The sequence below is a fragment of the Ahaetulla prasina genome, chromosome 7 (genome assembly GCF_028640845.1).
Source record: "Ahaetulla prasina isolate Xishuangbanna chromosome 7, ASM2864084v1, whole genome shotgun sequence".
In the NCBI taxonomy this organism is placed as follows: Eukaryota; Metazoa; Chordata; class Lepidosauria; order Squamata; family Colubridae; genus Ahaetulla; species Ahaetulla prasina.
In genome coordinates, this window is record NC_080545.1 from 65,186,335 (window position 1) to 65,206,170 (window position 19,836).

The 19,836-nt window shown below is 39.2% G+C and overlaps 1 protein-coding gene across 8 annotated transcripts in view; it reads left to right on the forward strand.

The window, feature by feature from the left end:
- The window catches only part of TCF20 (transcription factor 20), a 192,608-nt gene that overhangs the window by 153,321 nt on the left and 19,451 nt on the right, over positions 1 to 19,836 (forward strand). For 6 of the 8 annotated variants that reach the window (XM_058191632.1, XM_058191633.1, XM_058191635.1 and 3 more), the window contains one exon: positions 8,154 to 13,766. In XM_058191632.1, coding sequence (XP_058047615.1) covers positions 8,190 to 13,766 — 5,577 coding nt within the window. In that variant the 5' untranslated portion in view covers positions 8,154 to 8,189. Of the gene's footprint in view, positions 1 to 3,798; positions 6,515 to 8,153; positions 13,767 to 19,836 lie in introns of those variants that run through there. The other 2 variants (XM_058191634.1, XM_058191636.1) reach the window with 2 other exon arrangements.

The following is a 19,836-nucleotide window of genomic DNA, read 5'->3' on the forward strand; positions in this document are numbered from 1 at the left end:
TGATGGCATTCGGGAAAGAACTGTCCTTGTGTCTAGTTCTGGTGTGCAGTGCTCTATAGTGTCCTTTTGAGGGTAGAAGTTGAAACAATTTATGTCCAGGATATTTGTAGATATTTTCACAGCCCTCTTTTTGACTCGTGCAGTATACAGATCCTCAAAGGAAAGCAGATTGGTAGTAATTGTTTTTGCTGCAGAGTTTTTTTGCCATAATTGAACTTGAATTTCTTAATGAAAAGCAGAATATTACTATAAATGCCATGTATTTTGTATCTAATGCTGCAGTTTTTGTGGAACTGACTACTTGATCTTGCATGATGATGTCTTCAGCAGTTTGCTTGGTACTTTTTCATTTAGTCAAATCATTTGCCAAATTCCTGATCTCTCCTGTAGCACATATGATTTTCCAAAAATTATTTTTTATTTCCTTTTTGGATTTTGAGTAACCTAAAGCAATATAATATGATTCACGTTTTCCATTTAAGTAAGAAAGTCTGTGAATCCACTAAGGTCCAGAAGCAATTTGTAAAGGAGGCAGGCATTACAGAACTCTTGTTGACCTGGGGAGGGTGGCCTCCTGAGGAGTGAGGGATTGAATCACTATCATTATCAGTAGTTTACTCTTTTTCCACATTGAGAGGTATCCATTACTTCCATGTTGCCTATCCCTAGTTTCTTTATCTAGAACAAAGACAAACCTTAATAGGTTAGCTAGACTGAAACCTGTTAAGATTTGTCTTTGTTCTAGATAAAGAATTAGCAGAGAGAGCAGGACTAAGAATCAGTTCATACAGTAGCTATAAACCACCTTGATTCCCAGTGGCAATATTAGTTACGTATTTTGACCCCACTGTTATGGAAAGCCTGTTCCTATCAGAAATATTGTTGCTATCATCACCGAGAGGCTAAGTACCTAGCTTAAAACTAGAGATTTCAAAACAGAGGAGGTTGAGAAGTAATTGTTGTGAGACTGTTGCTGTTCAACGTATATGTAGAAAATGATAAAATGCATATTTGCTGCAGTTAGCTGGAGGTGGTCTTTATTGTAACATGAGGTTGATTCTGTTTTTGTGTATAGGTGTGCTTTGACTTGTTGATTCCTGCTGACTGCTTGGACAAATCCCTGCAATTTTCTTGGCAAGGTTTCAGAAATAGTTTGTCATTGATTGCTTCCTAGGGTTGAGAGAGAATGACTGGGTAAAGGTCACTCTCAGCTGGCTTTGTGCCTATGGCAGGACTAAAACTCCTAGTCTCCTGATTTCTAGCCTGCAGCCCTAATCACTATGCCAGACTGTCTCTGAGGTTAGTTCATAGCCACCTCTTAAATTTTCCTAGAAAATATATGTTGCTGAATATTTTATATTTGTAATTTTTCATCTGCATAATAATATATCTGTATTTTCTGGGTTTTACCCGTGTAGTGTGAACTCCTGTTTACCAGATCACTTTTGTTCATTGCAGTACTTTTAAGATATTTTCTCTGATGTTTTAGTTACTACATAACTGTGTAGTGTGTAAATTATTTTTATTGTTTTAGATAGTATTGGACTTATGACCACAGTTGGGACTGGAATCTCAGTTATTGAGGGAAGTGATCATTAATGAGATACCCATGTAAGTGCTTCGCGCAATGACCTTAATCGCAGAACTCCCAATTGCAGTTGTTAAGCAATCTCTCAGATTGTTAAGAGGATGGAGTGAAAGGCTGCTTGCTTGGAGGTTTTCAGTTTCATGTGAATCTGAAATCATCCTGGCAGACAGCCCTTTCACTCTCAACATTCCTGCAGCCCATCAAAGGATTTCTTCCATGCACGGAAGGGAAATCCTTCATGGGACTGCAGGAATGGAGCTGAAATCTTCATTATTTTGGCTTCTGGAGCTCACCAAGGGATTTCAGCTCCCCTTCATTCTCTCTGTTTGCAACCTTCCCTTCTGGCTTCCCCATTGACTTTCTGATGATCACAGATCACTTAGCAACCAGTTGTAAATGTAAGCCAATTACCAAGCATCTGAACTGCAGTCATATGATGGGCGTGTGATGTTTTATGTCAGTCAGGTGGTAAAACAATCTTTCTGAGGCTCTTAACTTTGGACAGTTGAGGACTACCTGTATGTGAAGGAATGGGAAACTTGGATTTCATATTTGCCACATTCCCATTAAAATTTGGCCTACTTATTTCATAATAGTGGTATCAACTCAGGCATGTTTTGTCTGCTCAATATGGACCAGATGTTTTGGTTGCTTCCAAGAAACCTGAAGTACTTTTGTTTTTGATGGAGTCAAAGTACTTTTGTTTTTGATGGAGTTAAGTTTGATTAAACCTTAATCTGTATTATATTTCTATCAAAAACTAAAGAATAATTCCAGAGTTGATATAACAACATTTACAGTTTCTGCTTTAAAAAATTGAATATTATATAGTGATTGCTGGCCTTAAAAATAATTAAATTGGTTTCAGTGGATTTAAGTTTAAAATTGATTCATCAAAGGTTTTTATTTCGAGTCTACACCCCAAAGAATTGCCATGTGATTTTCTTGGTTGTCAGTGTAAAAAATATGAGTCATTGACTCAAGATTTGATCCTGTAAATTATTGACATCTTTTTGAAATAATATATTAATGTATGTAACTAGATTTGTAGATAAATTTTTTAATGTTAAAGATGTTAATGTGTTGGATGTGTGGGTGTAAGGGCAGCAACATGATGGAGATTTTAATAAGTAATTTATCTTAAGGATGAAACTTACTGTAAAATAAATACTTTGATGTTTATTTTTGTTCAGTTTTTTTACCAGTTACAATTATTTATTGTTTTTGTACTATGGAGGGTTTTTTCTTTTGCATATGTAGATGATGCACTAGATCTGTTTGCTGATATGATATGTCCAAAACAGTGCTATCAGAGAGATATGAAATGGTATGAGAATGATGACATAAACTTATATTTTGAGAATGGATCATCCCAAACAAACAATAGAAGTCAGTGTGGTCAATATTACGGAGTACTTGTTTAATATTATAGGGTGCAAGTACTGGTTAAAGGGTATCATCTAATTTTTATTAAACTGCATTAAACTATATTGCAATAAGTTTTGTTCCAAAATGAACTTGAAATTGTAGTACAGTAATAGCACAGCATTTTCTACTTTTGCATAATCATTTTTACCATTTTTGCTGGAGGTTTGAAGTTGAAGCTTTTATGGGGACTGGGATTTTTTCCATTTAGTATACTATTTCATTTCTTGATTTGGTGTATTTCAATTTACCCCCATTATCTCTACCATTTAAAATTGAAGAAGAGGAAAGGAAGGGGAGTGGGGGAAGGAAAATTTTACTTGTTAGATTTTATTTGGTTCCCTAACCCATACCCTATCCAGATAGTTACGTTGCAGATAGATAATCCAGGAATATTTTGGGATTCTTAAAAATAAAACATATACTTACAAATCAAGAAATTTAATTCCTAAAGTTTTTTTTTCATGACGAATAACAACTAAGTTTTAGCAAACATATGACAAAGATAGATAATGTTAAAACTTATTCTTGAGTAGTCGGGTATTTGGGCTCTAGAGCAGGTTTAGTTGTGCATTCAAGGAATTTGAATAATAATAAAAGAGGTCTTACATGTTTTAAAAAATATAATATCTTCCATGTGTATCTATTAATTAGCCATGTGTGACTGACAGGCCTCTTGATAAAGGAAATAACCTTTGGTTTTTGATCATTTATAGTTATTCCTCTATAGAGCAATAGAAAGGCAAGAAAATTATCTTTGCTGAAGCTAATTAAGATTACTGAGGTATTTGCAACATTGGTTGCATAAAGAAGTATTGCAGTGGATAAATCTTTCAGTTTAGGGAATGAAGCATTTTTAAAATCAAAATTGGCCAATGTATTGATGTGGAATTATTCATTTATCCACATGTGTTATCTCTAATTTGTTTTTCTTGTCCCTTTCTTTTCTGGCTTGGTGTTGCAGTTTATACATTGCATTAACTCTTATATTCTGATTTGTCATAGCATGTGAGGTAAGCTAGTGAGATTTCCCTAAAAACTAAAGTGTACTTTTCTGATTTTTCTTCATCAGTTATAATCAGTTCCTTCTAGTCCCTGTCTTCCCCTTTCCTTCTTTTTTCTTTCTTTTGCTTTCTCAAGTTTATTTTTTTTAATCTCACCTTTATTATTGCTTTCCTTCCTGCATCTTCTTTTCCACCTTTTTATTCCTTCAGGGAAAACAGTGTCACTGATAATAGACTATTGGGAGAATGGGAAAAAGTGTTTTTCTGACCAGTGGCAACAGTGATAAAAGCAGCCACACTAAATTGACATTTCAATAAATATCTCCGCTTGCTAAGGTGACCCTATCCAGAAGCCGAATGATGGATCCTCCAGACGCTAGATGCTGGGTTGTATCTGGTTTATTTTCCCCACTACAAGGTGGCTATTCGTCAATGCCAGTGACCAAAGTCGGTGCTGAGAACTTCCGCCTCTCAGCGCCCTTTTCTAGCCTCCGCCAAACATATCCATCACCCAGGTGGCCGCGCTTAACAGCTGTTTGGCAGTTTGATGCACATGCACCGCCTGTCCTGACATCAGTAGGGATTGCTGGGATTCCCAGCCGCCTGCAGTCTGCCGCCATTGCTGCCACCGAGCTCACCATGTCCACGGTACTTACGTCTCTCACCACTTGTCGCAACTCCCACCACCACCATCACCCATGCCCACACCCTAGCTCTATGCGTCATCCCATGAGCTCTCGCCGTCCTCGGTTTGTGCGCTCCCTCTCGCATTCATGTGTTGAGCCCAGACCAAGGCTCAACAGGTGCCCCACTCTACCAGGAGTCCACCTTTAAGGGACAAAATGGAGAGGTTAATGTTATCTGCGTGGGCATGGGGAGAGCCCCTGTTTATATGGGTATTTGCGGTGAAACCGCCATAGCAGGCTTGGGCCATTGAAGTCACCCTTCTCCCATGAAGCATCCGTGTATGGGTATCCTTTCCAGGGTACGAGATACTGGACCCTTCCTCTATAAAACCTGGAATCAAGTATTTTATCTATCTTGTAATGGTCATTGGTTACGGGCCCTGGCACATTAGCGGAGGCCCTAATAGCCTCTACTGGTTTCAGTAGGCTACTATGGAAGACAGGGTGTACCTTCCCCAACAGGAGTGGCAGCTTCAGGGCTACAGTCACAAGTTTAATAACTTTGGTTACAGTAAACGGTTCAACATATTTGGGTCCCAATTTTTTGTTGGGTGTCCATAATTTGAGATATTTAGTGGTTAGATACATCTGGTCCCCCACCTGGAAAGGTTTGTGGTCAGCCCTCTTTTTATTGGCTTGCCATTTGTATTCATCGGCTGCTTTCTGTAGCGCTATTTTGACTTGTGGCCAAACCTCTCATTTTATCTGGCCACTCATTCAGCAAATGGCAGAAGATTGGACCAGTCTGTTTGTTGATATGAAATGTAACAACTCAAGTAGCGTTCCACCATAGCATTAGAATGCTACTTTCAGCTGTTCTGTTGGTGCTAGGGTTTATTGCAGTGGTTCTCAACCTGTGGGTCGCGACCCCGTCGGGGGTCGAATGACGATTTGCCAGGGGTTGCCTAAGACCATCGGAAATATGGAAAGTATACTTGCGAGTCGAAGAATCGCGCTGCAATGGTTGACTCTACAAGCCAGCTGCAGGCTCTTCAAATCGCTAGCTGAATTCGGCTTCAGGTGCGATGAATTAAAAAAGAGAGAAATCTTTGCTCTGATGTCTCCCTCTCAAGCCAGCTGCAATCACTCCCAATCACTAGCCTAATCTGGCTTCAGGCGTGATAAACTTAATAGGGGAGGAGTCTCCGCTTTAATGCCTTCGTCCTCAAGGCAATCGCAAGCAGTTCAGATTGCTAGCCAATATGGCTTCAGGCGCGATAAATTCAAAAAAACAGTTTGTTGCTTTTTTCCCCCTTCGGCTCCTGAGGCGCGCTGAGATCGCTGCCTAAAAAAAAATAATTTTACGGTTGGGGTCGCCACATCGAGGGGAATTGTATTAAAGGGGTCGCAGCACTATAAAGGTTGAGAACCACTGGTTTATCGCCTCAGTTCTTCAATCTCTTTCGGGATCATCGAGTACATATGCTTTGCTTTGGCAGTTTAGTTCCAGGTATTAGCTCGATAGTGCAATCAGTGGAGTGATGAGGTGGTAAGACCTCACACTCCTCCTCACTAAAGACACTTGCCAAATCCCCGTATAAAACTGGGAACTCCTCTTGCTCTTGCTGTATATCTCCCTCTGCTCCTTTCACCTGGTTCCGGATTGGTGGCTCAGGACCAACAACAGTCTCAACTTCCGGAACCCCCCTTCCCACCAGATGGTGGGCTCCCAAAGGAGAGGAAGGAAGGACCACAAACCTGGCACTAGATACAGCTTCAGAGGATACCGTGAAAGAGCACAGCAATCCAGGGCTTGAAGGGACCTGGAGGTCATCTAGTCGAACCCCCTGCTCCAGCAGGACATTGTTAAAGTGAGTTTCTGTCTTTTGAAACCCCCAAGTCACATGACTACATAGCCACGCCCACCCAGTCACATGACCCCACCAAGCCACGCCCACAGAACTGGTAGGAAAAGTTTTTAGATTTCGCCACTGGTCTATTGATATTTTTTTCATATTTATATTTACATTTTATATTTGTTATCAAATTCTTGAGTACCATAGTAAAGGTGAGCTTAACTCCAGGTAACTATATCCATTCAACATTGGCAAAATTATTTAAAAGTTTGCTAATGCCTTCGAGGATATTTTTTTTTCCTGTTTTACTCTTGCCTGATTATGTCATCAAATCATTTCAACTGTTAGTTACCATGTAGACAGATTTTTTTCACCACTACAATCTTTCCTAACTTGGTTTTTCCAATCTACCATTGGAGCACTTATTGCCATTGTAACCAAGTTCATTCATTTTGTTACTGGTCATCCTCTTCTCAAAGTAGATTAATTTGAGCTTGGTCATTTGTGCTTTAAGTGAAAATTCTGCATTTATTTGTTTGATAATCCATTTGCTTATTTTCTTGGCTTTCCGTGCTATTCTCTGGAGTCTTCTCCAGCATCAGCATTCAAAAGCATATATTCTATTTACAGCTCTGGAATTCTCAAGTATCTCCCATCCAAGTGTTAATACTCTTAGCTTCTGGAATCAGCCAAGTTTGGTCAGGTTCTGATCCCTAAAGATTGTTGATGAAGTAAATTAATTGGTTTATTCAGTTACATATTTGATTTGGTTTCGCTAGCAGAACAATTGTAATTGTTTAGTTCTTTCCTTAACTTTTGGTGACTTAAAACAAATTATAGCTTTTGATGAACATACACTTAAATCAGACTGCATTCATATATTTGAAGATAGACATAACCTGAATTAAATATTTATAGAGTCATAAGGAAGCATTTTGGGAGTATTCAACTATTTTACATTAAATTTGTTTTGCTTAAATTGAAATTTGGTTTATGTGCTCCACCTTTTATATTCAGATTTTTAACTGTGCTAGGTGCATGGATGTGTACAAATATTAATATTGCTGTTTATGTGATATTATTATTTGAATTTTGGGACAGTGGAAAATTGGGAATATAGGAATCTTTCATAAAATCCAAAAGCACTATTGGTGATTTCTCACTCGTAATTTTAAGTTATGCTCAACCTGATGATTATTTTTCTGGCGCTGTAATTCACTTCATAAAAGATGGTATTTGCTTCTTGATAAATATTGATGTACATTCTGTATTTTTCACACCATAGATACTTGTGTTTTCAAACCAGATAAATATTTTAAAACTATTTCAAAGTTTCTCCATTTCAAATATCCTCTGCTGTGAGATATTATTGTAAGCAGTATAGAATTGCTATTGGGGCTGGAGTCATTCTGATATCTGTCACAGCAGCTCTAACATGGAATAGGTGGAAAATAGCTAATAAAAACAATCTTCCAAAATGTTCTTATAAAATATAGTCATTGTCATCCTATTCTGTTTCCATAGCAGAAATTCATGCTCTTAGTTTCCTGAGGGGAAAACAATACTAGGTCAGTTAGTTGATAATATGTATATTTCTGTGACTTGGGGGACATGAACTGGTTTGCTCATTTATTTATTTTTTTTTCTCTTTCAGGCAGGCTGTTAAGCTGTCAATACGCAGCTGAACAGCATGCAGTCCTTTCGGGAGCAGAACAGTTACCACGGAAACCAACAGAACTACCCACAGGAAGTACATGGTGCATCCCGGCTAGAGGAATTTAGCACTCGCCAGCAAGCTCAGATGTTTCAGAGCTTTGGAGGAGGTGGCAGCACTAGTGGACGGCGTGAAGCAACAGGAAACTCTGCATCTATGGGCAGTGAAAGCTCTGGACATCAGAGTTATCAAGGTTTTAGAAAAGAAGCAGGAGAATTCTATTATATGGCTTCCAGCAAGGATCCTGCAGCAGCAGGACAACAGCTTCCTCAGCGTAGGCCTTCTGGACCAGTACAAAGCTATGGACCACCCCAAGGTAGCAGCTTTGGGAGTCAGTATGGAAGTGAAAGTCACGTGAACCAGTTTCAAACACAACACTCATCACTTAGTGGAGTAACACATTATCAGCAGGACTATACTGGTCCTTTCTCCCCTGGCACTGCTCAGTACCAGCAGCCGACATCTAGCCAACAACAGCAACAAGTGCAGCAAATGAGGCAGCAGCTCTATCAATCTCATCAGCCTTTACCACAGGCCTCTAACCAATCTGCCTCTAACACACCTCATTTGCAGTCAATTCAACGCCCTTCAAATCTGCCTTCATCTACTTCTAGCTATCCATTAAGAATAGGTCAGTATAGTCAGCACTATCAGCCTCCTGTTTCTTCCTCTTCTTCATTTCCTTCTCCTCAACGGTTTGGTCAATCTGGACAGAACTATGATGGTAATTATACTGTGAATGCTGGTTCACAGTATGAAGGACATGCTGTTGGTTCAAGTGCACAAGCTTATGGGACTCAGTCAAATTACAGCTTTCAGACACAGCCAATGAAAAACTTTGAGCAGTCAAAGTTGACCCAAGGGAGTCAACAGGCACAAGGACAGGGACAACAGTCACAACAACAACAGACTCCTTCGCAACATGTAATGCAGTATTCAAATACTGCTTCCAAACTGTCTCTTCAAAGTCAAGTGGGGCAGTACAATCAAGCTGAGGTCCCTGTAAGATCACCCATGCAGTTCCATCAGAATTTTAGTCCTATATCTAACCCGTCACCAGCTGCCTCTGTGGTTCAGTCTCCAAGCTGCAGTTCCACACCATCTCCTCTCATGCCAAGTGGTGAGAATCTTCAATGTGGACAAAGCAACATTCCAGTAACATCTAGAAACCGCATTTTACAAATGATGCCTCAGCTTAGTCCAACACCATCCATGATGCCAAGCCCCAGTGCTCAGGGTGCAGGATTCAAAGGATTTGGGCTTGAAGGCTTGCAAGAAAAAAGACTTACAGATCCAGGACTAAGCAGTTTAAGTGCCCTGAGTAGTCAAGTAGCTAATCTTCCCAATACAGTTCAGCACATGTTACTCTCAGATGCTTTGGTGCCTCAGAAGAAAAGCTCAAAAAAATCATCAAAAAAATCAGAGAGCTGCACAAACTCAGAAGGTTCCTCTCAAGCAGAAGAACAGCTTAAGTCTCCACTAGCAGAGTCCATTGATGGTGGCTGTTCCAGTAGTTCAGAAGATCAAGGAGAAAGGGTGAGACAATTGAGTGGTCAGAGCACCAGTTCTGACACCACTTATAAAGGGGGTAATTTAGAGAAATCTCAGTCATCACCAGCACCGCTATCTCAAAATGAACCTGCAAAAATCACTACCAGCTCTGCAGTTGAGGAAGAAGCGGCCTCCCCTGCTGATGAAAAAGAAGCTTTGATTTCTGTGGAGGTCCCCCCAAAGATCAATGAAAAGACAGTTGGCGTGATAGTCTCCAGAGAAGCTATGTCAGGAAGAGTGGAAAAATCAAGTGGACAAGACAAACCCCAACAAGATGATGCTTCTACAAGTGCTCAAGCATTGCCTTCTGCCTCTGCAGTGAAAGAAACTAGTCTTGTAGGAGCTCAGCAAGAGTCACAAGGCGGAAATAAGGGAAGCAGAACTGGGGACAGCAGCACTAATCATAATGAAGATGGAAACAATCCACCTGGTCATGCTGCTATTGGCTCTAGTTTTTCAAGCAGAACAGAACCTTCTAAATCCCCTGGTAGTTTGAGGTACAGCTTCAAAGATAGTATTGGGGTTAATATGCAAAGAACTTCTGGTAGCTTTTCACAATATCCTTCAGGTCAGGATAAAGGGGAGTTTTCAGTGCATAGTGAGCGAAAGGGCAGGAATGAAAAATTTCCCAGTCTATTGCAGGAAGTTCTACAAGGCTATCATCATCATCCTGACAGAAGATATTCTAGAAATGCCCAAGATCAGCATGGAATCAGTGGAAGTTTAGAAAGTAGCATGAGACCCAATGTTCTGGTTAATCAAACAAATGAACTAAGTAACAGAGGCCTTTTAAATAAAAGTATTGGATCTCTTATGGAAGGTTCACATTGGGGACACTGGGATAGAAAATTAAGTGGCAATACAGCTGAGATGAAACAGATAAATTTGGTAGATTATCCTATACCTAGAAAGTTTGACTTAGAGTCTACAGCTCATGAAGCTGGAGGAGTCTCTGAGAGAAGATCCGTTATTTGTGATATATCACCTTTGAGGCAGATTGCTAGAGATTCTGGGCCACATTCTGGAGGGCATATGAGTTCTGATGGCAGGAGTGGAAGAAGTGACCGTCTGACTTCTGGTTTAAATCAGTCAGTCATCCTCCCTGGTGGCCTCGTAGCTATAGAAGCCAAGCTAAAGTCTCATAGTGGGCAGATTAAAGAGGAGGATTTTGAACCTAAGACCTCTGCCAACATCAACAACAAAAAATCAGGAGATCATTGTCACCATGCCAGTTTTAAACATGAATCTTACCGAGGGAATGCTAGTCCTGGAGCTGCAACACTTGATTCTACATCAGACTACCTGTTACAACAGGATAACCGAACAACACAGATGAGACGAGGACCTAGCAGAATAGGAAGCAGTCGGGAAGGAATGAGAGGTAAATCTCCCTCTCAATTTCATGATCTGGCAGATAAATTAAAGATGTCACCTGGAAGAAACAGAGGCCCAGGGACAGATCTTCACCAGATGAATCCACATATGGTGCTTTCTGACAGGGTCAACCGGAGTTCCTTACATACTTCTTTCTCTTCAAATTCTGAAAGTTCATCTTTGGCTTCAGCATATCATGGTAATTCCCGATCCCACGTTTATGGTGATCCTAATCAAGGACTGAATTCCCAGTATCACTATAAAAGACAGTTATACCATCAACAGCAAGAGGATTATAAAGATTGGAGTAGTAGCTCTGCTCAGGGTGTGATTGCTGCAGCTCAGCATAGGCAGGAAACAGCTAGAAAGAGCCCAAGACAGCAACAATTCCTAGATAGAGTAAGGAGTCCTTTAAAAAATGACAAGGAGGGAATGATATATCTCCATTCTGGTTCTTACCATGATGTGGGGTGCCAAGAAACCAGCCGTTGTTTGTTGGGGAGTGAAAGCACTCTGCAGAATAAGTGTGTGGAAATTAAACACATAAATCAAAAGATTCAACAACATGAATCGGGTTGGGATCTTTCCCGTCAGTTAACCCCTGGAAAGAACAGTGGCTCTCTAGGGACAACAAGTCAGAAGAGATTTATTTCACAAAATAGTGATACACATAGGCGTGATGATGTTGGTGATGTACTTAAATCTGCCAATGCCATGGTAAGAATTCCAGGCCAAGAAGATCAATCTCCTCAAAATCCTTTAATAATGAGAAGGCGAGTCCGCTCATTCATTTCTCCTATTCCAAGCAAGAGGCAGCTGCAGGAAATGAAAACCAGTGGGATTGATGACAAAGGACGCATACTCCCTTCATCAAAGGATGGAGTTGATAAAACTCTCAATTCTTATGCCCATTCCTCTCAAAACCAAGATGTTGGCAGATCATTCTCAAAAGGAGAATCATCTAAGAATCTTCCAAGTCCTGATAATAGAAACTGTTCTGGTGTTTCCATCACAAGCCCAGCTAAAACAAAAATTCTTCCCCCACGAAAGGGTCGTGGATTAAAGTTGGAAGCTATTGTTCAAAAAATCACCTCTCCCAGTGTTAGGAGAAGTGCATCTTCAAATTGTGCTGAGGCTGGTGCAGATGCAGTCACTCTTGATGACATTCTGTCTCTGAAGAGTGGCCGCCCAGACAGTGGGAATGTGGCCAATCATGAAATAGGAGAAGAAAATATAAAAGTTGAAGTGTTAGATCGAGAAAATCAAGTACTGACCAATGAAATTTCTCGGACAATATCTTCTGAAGATTGGCGTGATGATGGAGATGAGATTGTGAAAAAAGAGATTTCTGAACATGTCACTGTTGGCAAGGATGGTTCAGTGCCTGTCTTGATTCCAGCATCTTCGCAGAAATCTGTTGGGCAAGTAAGAATAGATGGATCTGTAAATTTTGCTGAATCAAAATCAATTCCGCCAACCAATATTTTGGCTCCTGAAACAAGCGTAAAGCCAGAAGAAAAAGATGGAGGTATCATTATGACACCCAAGTCAGATCCCTTTCCTCCAAAGGGATATTTTCCTTCTGGTAAGAAGAAGGGAAGACCTATCGGTAGTGTAAACAAACAAAAGAAGCAGCAACAATTACCGCTTCTATTAGTGCCAGAAGCAGTGCAGCTATCAGAGGAGACAGTAGACAGTGAACCAAAACCTAAAAGACAGCGAAGGGAGAGGAGGAAAACTACAACACAACCACGAAAGCGGAAACCAAGACGAGCTGCTCCCATTGTGGAGCCTCAAGAACCAGAAATCAAACTAAAATATGCTATTCAGTCTCTTGATAAAACTGATACTAGGAATAAATCTTTTTTCCCATACATTCATGTGGTAAACAAATGCGAGCTAGGTGCTGTATGCACAATAATTAATGCAGAAGAAGAAGAGCAGAATAAATTGATGAGGGGTCGAAAAGGACAGAGGTCATCAACACCACCTCCTAGCAACGTTGAGAGTAAAGTACTGCCTACTTCCTCTTTTATGCTACAAGGTCCTGTTGTAACAGAGTCATCTGTTATGGGCCATCTTGTTTGTTGCCTTTGCGGCAAATGGGCCAGCTACCGCAACATGGGTGATCTCTTTGGACCTTTCTACCCACAAGATTATGCAGCCACACTGCCCAAGAATCCCCCTCCTAAGAAGTCCACAGAGATGCAAAACAAGATCAAAGTACGACATAAAAGTCTGTCTAATGGTTCCAAGACTGACACAGAGGAAGAAGAGGAGGAACAAGAGCAAAAAGAACAGAGAAGCCTGGCTGCCCACCCACGTTTTAAAAGACGACATCGCTCTGAGGACTGTGCTGGGACTTCTCGGTCACTTTCAAGAGGCACTGCTTGTAAAAAAGCAGCCACTGAGGGTGGCAGTGTTGGTGAAAATACTTCTTCAGACTCTAAACCCCCCATACCTACTTCTGAAGGTGGTCCTGAGTTGGAGCTACAAATTCCTGAACTACCTCTTGATAGCAATGAATTTTGGGTCCATGAGGGCTGTATTCTCTGGGCCAATGGGATTTACCTAGTTTGTGGCAGGCTTTATGGGCTGCAAGAAGCTGTGGAAATAGCTAAAGAGATGGTGAGTACTATATATAAACAATCAAATGTGTCTTTTACAACTGTCACTATATTTATTATATTCTAATTCTCTTCTTTTGCCATGTCTTAAACATATTGGTGTTTCCCTAGAGTTGGGAACCGCTAGCACATATGTGCGAGGGGAACCTTTACCTTTATCTTTAAACATATTGGTGCCACTGTAATTTATGGATTGTTTATATGAGCCAATCTCATAATTTTACGTTATTCAGAATTATTTTGGCTTGAAATCCATAGAATCATTTTATGCTGTGATTATTGTATTCTTATTAGGCTATACATTTCCTCAAACAAATGATATTGCAGGGTTTAATGCTTGTAAAAGATAACATTTCCTTTTGGTCACATTGAATTTTTGTTCATGTGATATGATAATGATATGACCATGTGATACTGTACAGGTAATCCTCTTCTTACAACCACAATTGAGCCCAACATTTCTGTTGCTAAATGAGACAAGTGAGACTTGCCCCATTTTATGACCTTTTTTGCTTTTTTCAGTGTCATTGTAGCTTTGAACAGTCACTAAATAAACTGTTGTAAGTGGAGGACTATCTATACTCAAAAAAGTATAGATATGATTGCCATTGCCTTCTTCCAATATATTTTTAGTCTACCTTGCAGCTCTGTAAATTCTTGGTGGTCTCACATCTTAATAATAACCAGGACTGGTCCTGCTTGGTTTAGATCAGCCAACTTTAGTTAATGGAAGTCATTTAACTGGTCTTAATAATCTGATACTAGAAAGAAGCATTTGTTGTTGGCATATTAAAAATATCTTCATTATTTCTCAGACTTTTCCCTTTCAAATGGTAAAATTGAGAAAGAAAAGCATTTTATAAGATAAAGTTTGATCAGATATAAAGATTGGAAAGAAAAGCAAATTATTTGCCAGAAGATACCTTTAGATTGTCAAAGGACTTAGTTGAACTAGTTTCTATTTAATCCTGTCATTTGAGGGTAATTTTGCATTTTTCATTACTTGAAATTAAGCTTGGGTGACTTTGTGAGTCTGTGTGTATACAGCCACATGCTTTATCTTTTCTTCTCCAGAGGGTTGGGCTTTTAAAATTCCAAACATTCATTGATCTGCAAAAGATAGATTTTGTTAGCTTTCTTTCTTGTACCGACCCTTTTTTCCCCAGATTCTAGATCTATCCAGATAATAGCTAGGGTGGAAGAGAGAATATATTTAAAAATCAGATAATGCAAATGAGTTCTGACATCTTGACGTAATAAAGGCAAATTTGTAAGGACTTCTGAACTCTTGTGCTGTCAAGATGTTGTTTGCTATAGATTATTGTGCTGTAGCTGTTCCTAAGCTTGTCTAATAGTTTATGCTTTAGAAGTAAAGAGATTTTCATTGCACATTTAAGAATTTAAATGTGAAGAATTTAAGACATTTTAGGAGATTGCTATTCTGAACTGTAAGTAGTTTCTTGCATTCATACTGAGACATTTTTTCTTTCTTTGGCTGGAAAAATTAGATTTACTGTATATTTGCTGGTTTGCTTTGAGCGTGGCACCTCTTACTTAATTATACATTTTTGTTATTTTAAATTTATTTATTTATTCATCAACTTTATATGACCACCATTCTCACAAAACAAGTGACACCAGGTGATGTACAACATGGCTAAAAACTATATATGCAAAATTATAATTATAATTATTATGGTTCATTGGCATTTTTATCCATCTATTGAGTCCTTCTCAAGGACCTGGGTAGACGGATGGATTCTGACGGTATTAAAGGTATCATTACAGGATGTAAGCTGTTCCAAGTAAAGCTGCCTTTTGCAGTTGATAGATGGTCAAGGTTCTAAGAGAAATAATAGACAAAGACCAGATATTAATAACAATGCAACTACCTCAGTATCTTACCAGTCCCCTGGTTACCCAGACCTGTTGGCATAGCCAAATTTTGAAGGATGTCTAGAAAATCAGCATGGATGGAGTCAGCCTCATTTCATTAAATATAAAGTCTAGCAATGATTGCTCTTTTCTTTTCACTCATGTATGAATGTAAATCAGTATTAAGAGTGTAATATTAATAATTATGGAATCTGTGTTCATGATAGTATAGCCAAAGGACTGGTGCTTGATATCCTGTAATTGTGGTAAGATTCATACTTACTAATAGAAATGTAGTGTTAAATTCATATTGGAAAATTGAATTGTCACTGCTATTTCTCCTAGGACAATACAAAGGTTGAGAAACTAATATAACTACTACTATGTATCTGAACACCAATAATTCTGTCCTTTCAGAAATGGGTTAGGGCAGTGGAATTTAGGTGATTACTATTTTCAGTATTTTCACTGTTGTCAGTAGAGGACAAAGTTGAGGAGAAAAGCAGATTGCTATGAAAAAGTTCAAAGTCAGAAGTTACTGATAAAGACAAATAATTAAATTTAAAAAGTAGCTGCAACTACATTTATATTTGCATTATCAGGAAACTTTGAATTTCCACAAATTAGTCAAACTATAAAAGTTGGAGAATACCACAGAAGAAAGCCAGCTCATTCATACTGAAAAACATTGCTGGACTTGTGGATGGGCTCATAGAAGTAATCCTGTTCCTTATGTATTTGTGCATTCTCCATATAAACAAATTTCTAAAAATGCTAATATTTAATTTTTTACATATTTACTTTGCACAAAACCTGATAAATTCTGTGTCTAAAACTTTTACACTGATAAAATTGGATGTTAATAGTCAAATTAAAACTGTTGTCAAGTTTTCTCATACATTATTGAAGGTGTTTTTTAATCCATGGGAATTATTTGATTGTTTAAGCATTCACTTAGACATTCAATTAAGCATATAATTTTTTTTCTTCTTCTGTCCTATCAAATTCTTGAAGACTACCTGGACAAGTCCCTACAGTTTTCTTGGCAAGGTCTTTCAGAAGTGATTTGCTATTATCCTTTTCCTAAAGCTGAGGGAAAGTGACTGGCTTATGGTCACCCAACAGGCTTTGTGCCTAAAGTGGAACTAGAACTCATGGTCTCCTGGTTAACTATTACCCCAAACCAGCTCTGAGGCATGTAATAGTATGGCTTTAATCAAGTAGCAAAAGAAAAATATTAATTTAAAGTTATTGGGGTTTTTTACACTATGATTTTGCATCAGGCAATAATATATGAGATAGCTGCAATGTTGTTTCCAATTCTCAGAGCTACTTCTTTGAGTACTGCTTTTAGAGCTCTTTCTGTTGTATGCTGCATTGGATTTGCAATTACTTCACTTCTGTCTTTGGGGCAACTGATTTGGGAATCAATACTGCTACTGGTTCAGTAGTGCTAGGTGTCGGTAGCATTTGATCTGTTAAGTATCATTAGAAAAAAGTCAGCATTGGACTTTTTCTGATGTGAATGTCTGGCTTGGGCAGTCCTTTGAAGATGATTTCCTTTTCTTCAAAATTCCACAAAGTATAAGCCTTGGATGCCTTATATAACTCTCTCCTTCATTTGCTTACAGGATATGGGGATTCCTCCTCATCACATAGTGTGTTGAAGGCTGAGGATCCCAAGCGTGATTGGCTCTTTCCTCCCTTCTCTCTGTTCCTGCCAGGTTGGGTGCCATTTCTATGTCATATGGTATTTTCACTCATGCTTTATGGTGCCTCATTCTTTTTGTGTGTGTGCTTGAAAAGGATTATGAATAAATAGTAGCTTGTTTAATGAACATCTGGTAGATTTCCCACCTTTCCCGAAGCCTAGCAAGGTTGCCTTCTTCCTCCTCTGAGCTATCAGGGCTTATACATATCATCCATTCCAATATTCCATAGAGAGATGAAAGATTCAACTGAGGTATCATTAATGAGGCCTGGCTTGGGTGTTACTGTGTGAGGATCTTATCTGTTGAACAGTTGCCACCACTAGTTGCTGCAATTGCTGCTTTCTAGTTCTTAGTGCATTGCTTGCCTCTGCTTTCTTTACTATCTCTGGGGGCCCTCTGGCTCCTTCATCAGACAGTTCATAAGACTTGGTGATGGTTTTGGCTCTGATGCTTTGGTTTCTGATCCTGAGCTTGCATCTGTCCCTATGCTGAAGTACATCTTTGATAGGCTGATCTATCAAGTTTCCTGTTGCTGGAATCACTCTTAATTGAAGTGCAGGCACTCTTAACACCCACAATATGTGTTGCCTCTTTCACCTCAGCTTTAGCTCTCTCTTTCTTCCTCTTTGCCTTTTTTCTCTCTCCCCCCCCCCCGCCTCATTATTATTCTAATTCTAATTCTTGAAAAAGCCACTGCCTCTCCCTAGACAGAGCTTAAAGACTGAGAAGAGTAAAAAATTCAAAAGGCTAAAAAGGTTAACAAGGCAGCATGAGTGTCCTTAAGACACCAACCATTGCCAAGATTGCATCTTACTCTTAGATCCTTTATGCTCATTGGCAAAGCCAGGTCTTAACACTCTTCTGAAAAGCCAAAAGAATGGGAGCTTGTCTCATCTCTGGGGTTAAGGTATTCCAGAGAGCAGGGGTAGCAGCTAAGAAGTCCCACTTCCTACATCCCATCAGTTGAAATTTCTTGACTGATATGCAGCATACCTACCTGTCTAGCCAGGTGCACAGGTCAATAAAGAGCTTTAAAGGTAATAGCCAACACCTTAAATTGGACCCAGAAGCAAATTAGCATCCAGTGCATCTCGTGTGGGAGCAGTCTTACATGCAAGCACTCTAGGGGCACCCAAAACAGCTTGTGCTGCTGCATTCTGCCTATCAGCTCCCATACTCTTCAAGGCTAGCTCCATGTAGAGCATATTGCAGTAGACCATCTGGGAAATGACTTGGGCATGTGTTATGAAAGGAGAGCTCCTTGATCCAGGAAGGAGCATAACTGGCACACAATACAAAGTTAAGCAAAGGCCTTCCTGGCCATGACTGCCACCTTCTCACTGTTCAGGAGGACCTATTGCTTATGCACCAGGTCTGTCTGGAGCAGTGCTATCCCATCTAAAACCAAAGATGATAAAGTCCCAAATGCAGAACAACCATCAACCCATATCCACTCCATCTTACCAGAGTTCTATTGAAGCCTGTTGTGTCTCATCCAGGCCCCCATAGCCTAGTTTAAACATAGTTTAAGTTCCAGTAGATTTGTATGTTTTGTAATTATGTCTAGCAGCTACTCTACTTTGTATTTGTTATGATTTCTCAGATTTATGCCAGGCCAGAGTTGCTACAACGTGAGATGGACATCACATAAATGTAATAAATAAAACAAATAATTTTATTTTCTAGCTAGATAAGGTGAAGTTCACTTTGTTTCCTGTTGACTTCATATTTGGTGATTGTGGATGCTAATCTTTTAATTTCTACACATAAGTAGGCAATAAAAGCCAGTTTAGTAAAAAAAAAAAATCAACAGGCTTGTACTGACAGAAATTCTATTTAATACATGCCTAATACTTAAAAGTAAAATAATTAAAATATACTAGGTTAGGCATTCTGTGGTGTCATGTAAAGTGCTGGATTTTATTGGGAAGTTATTGTGCAACTTTGTGTTGTGTATCAGTTACATCCTTTCCTGGATAGGATAGCTTTCCATTCAGTCACTCATGCCCTGCTCGTCTCCCGTTTGGACTATTACAATGCATTCCACATGGAGCTACCCTTGAAAAGGATCCAGAAGCTTCAGCCAATATAGAATGTGGGCAGAGGAACACAGTTGTGGAGCTGGTTAGCACTCTGAAAGCCCTCCCCATGCCTTTTAATGAATTTTTAACAGTGCTTGCCTTTTTAAAATTTCTGTGTGTATTGTATTGTTTAGTTTTGTTTTTAACAATTTATTTGTGTACCATCCAGAATCCCTCTATGATGGAGATGGGTGGTTTTAAAATTTGATAAATAAATAAATTTATTGAATACACTATTAATCTGTTGTTTGGCAAAAAGATTCCTCGGGTAGTATAAAAAATCCATGCTGATTTTTTTTCATAAAGACAAAAAAGTAGTTAGGAAATCAGATGTTAGACTGAGAAACCCTGGTTGAAAACCCCAGTTAAGTTATGCATGCATGTTGCTTTCTGACTTGGAGAA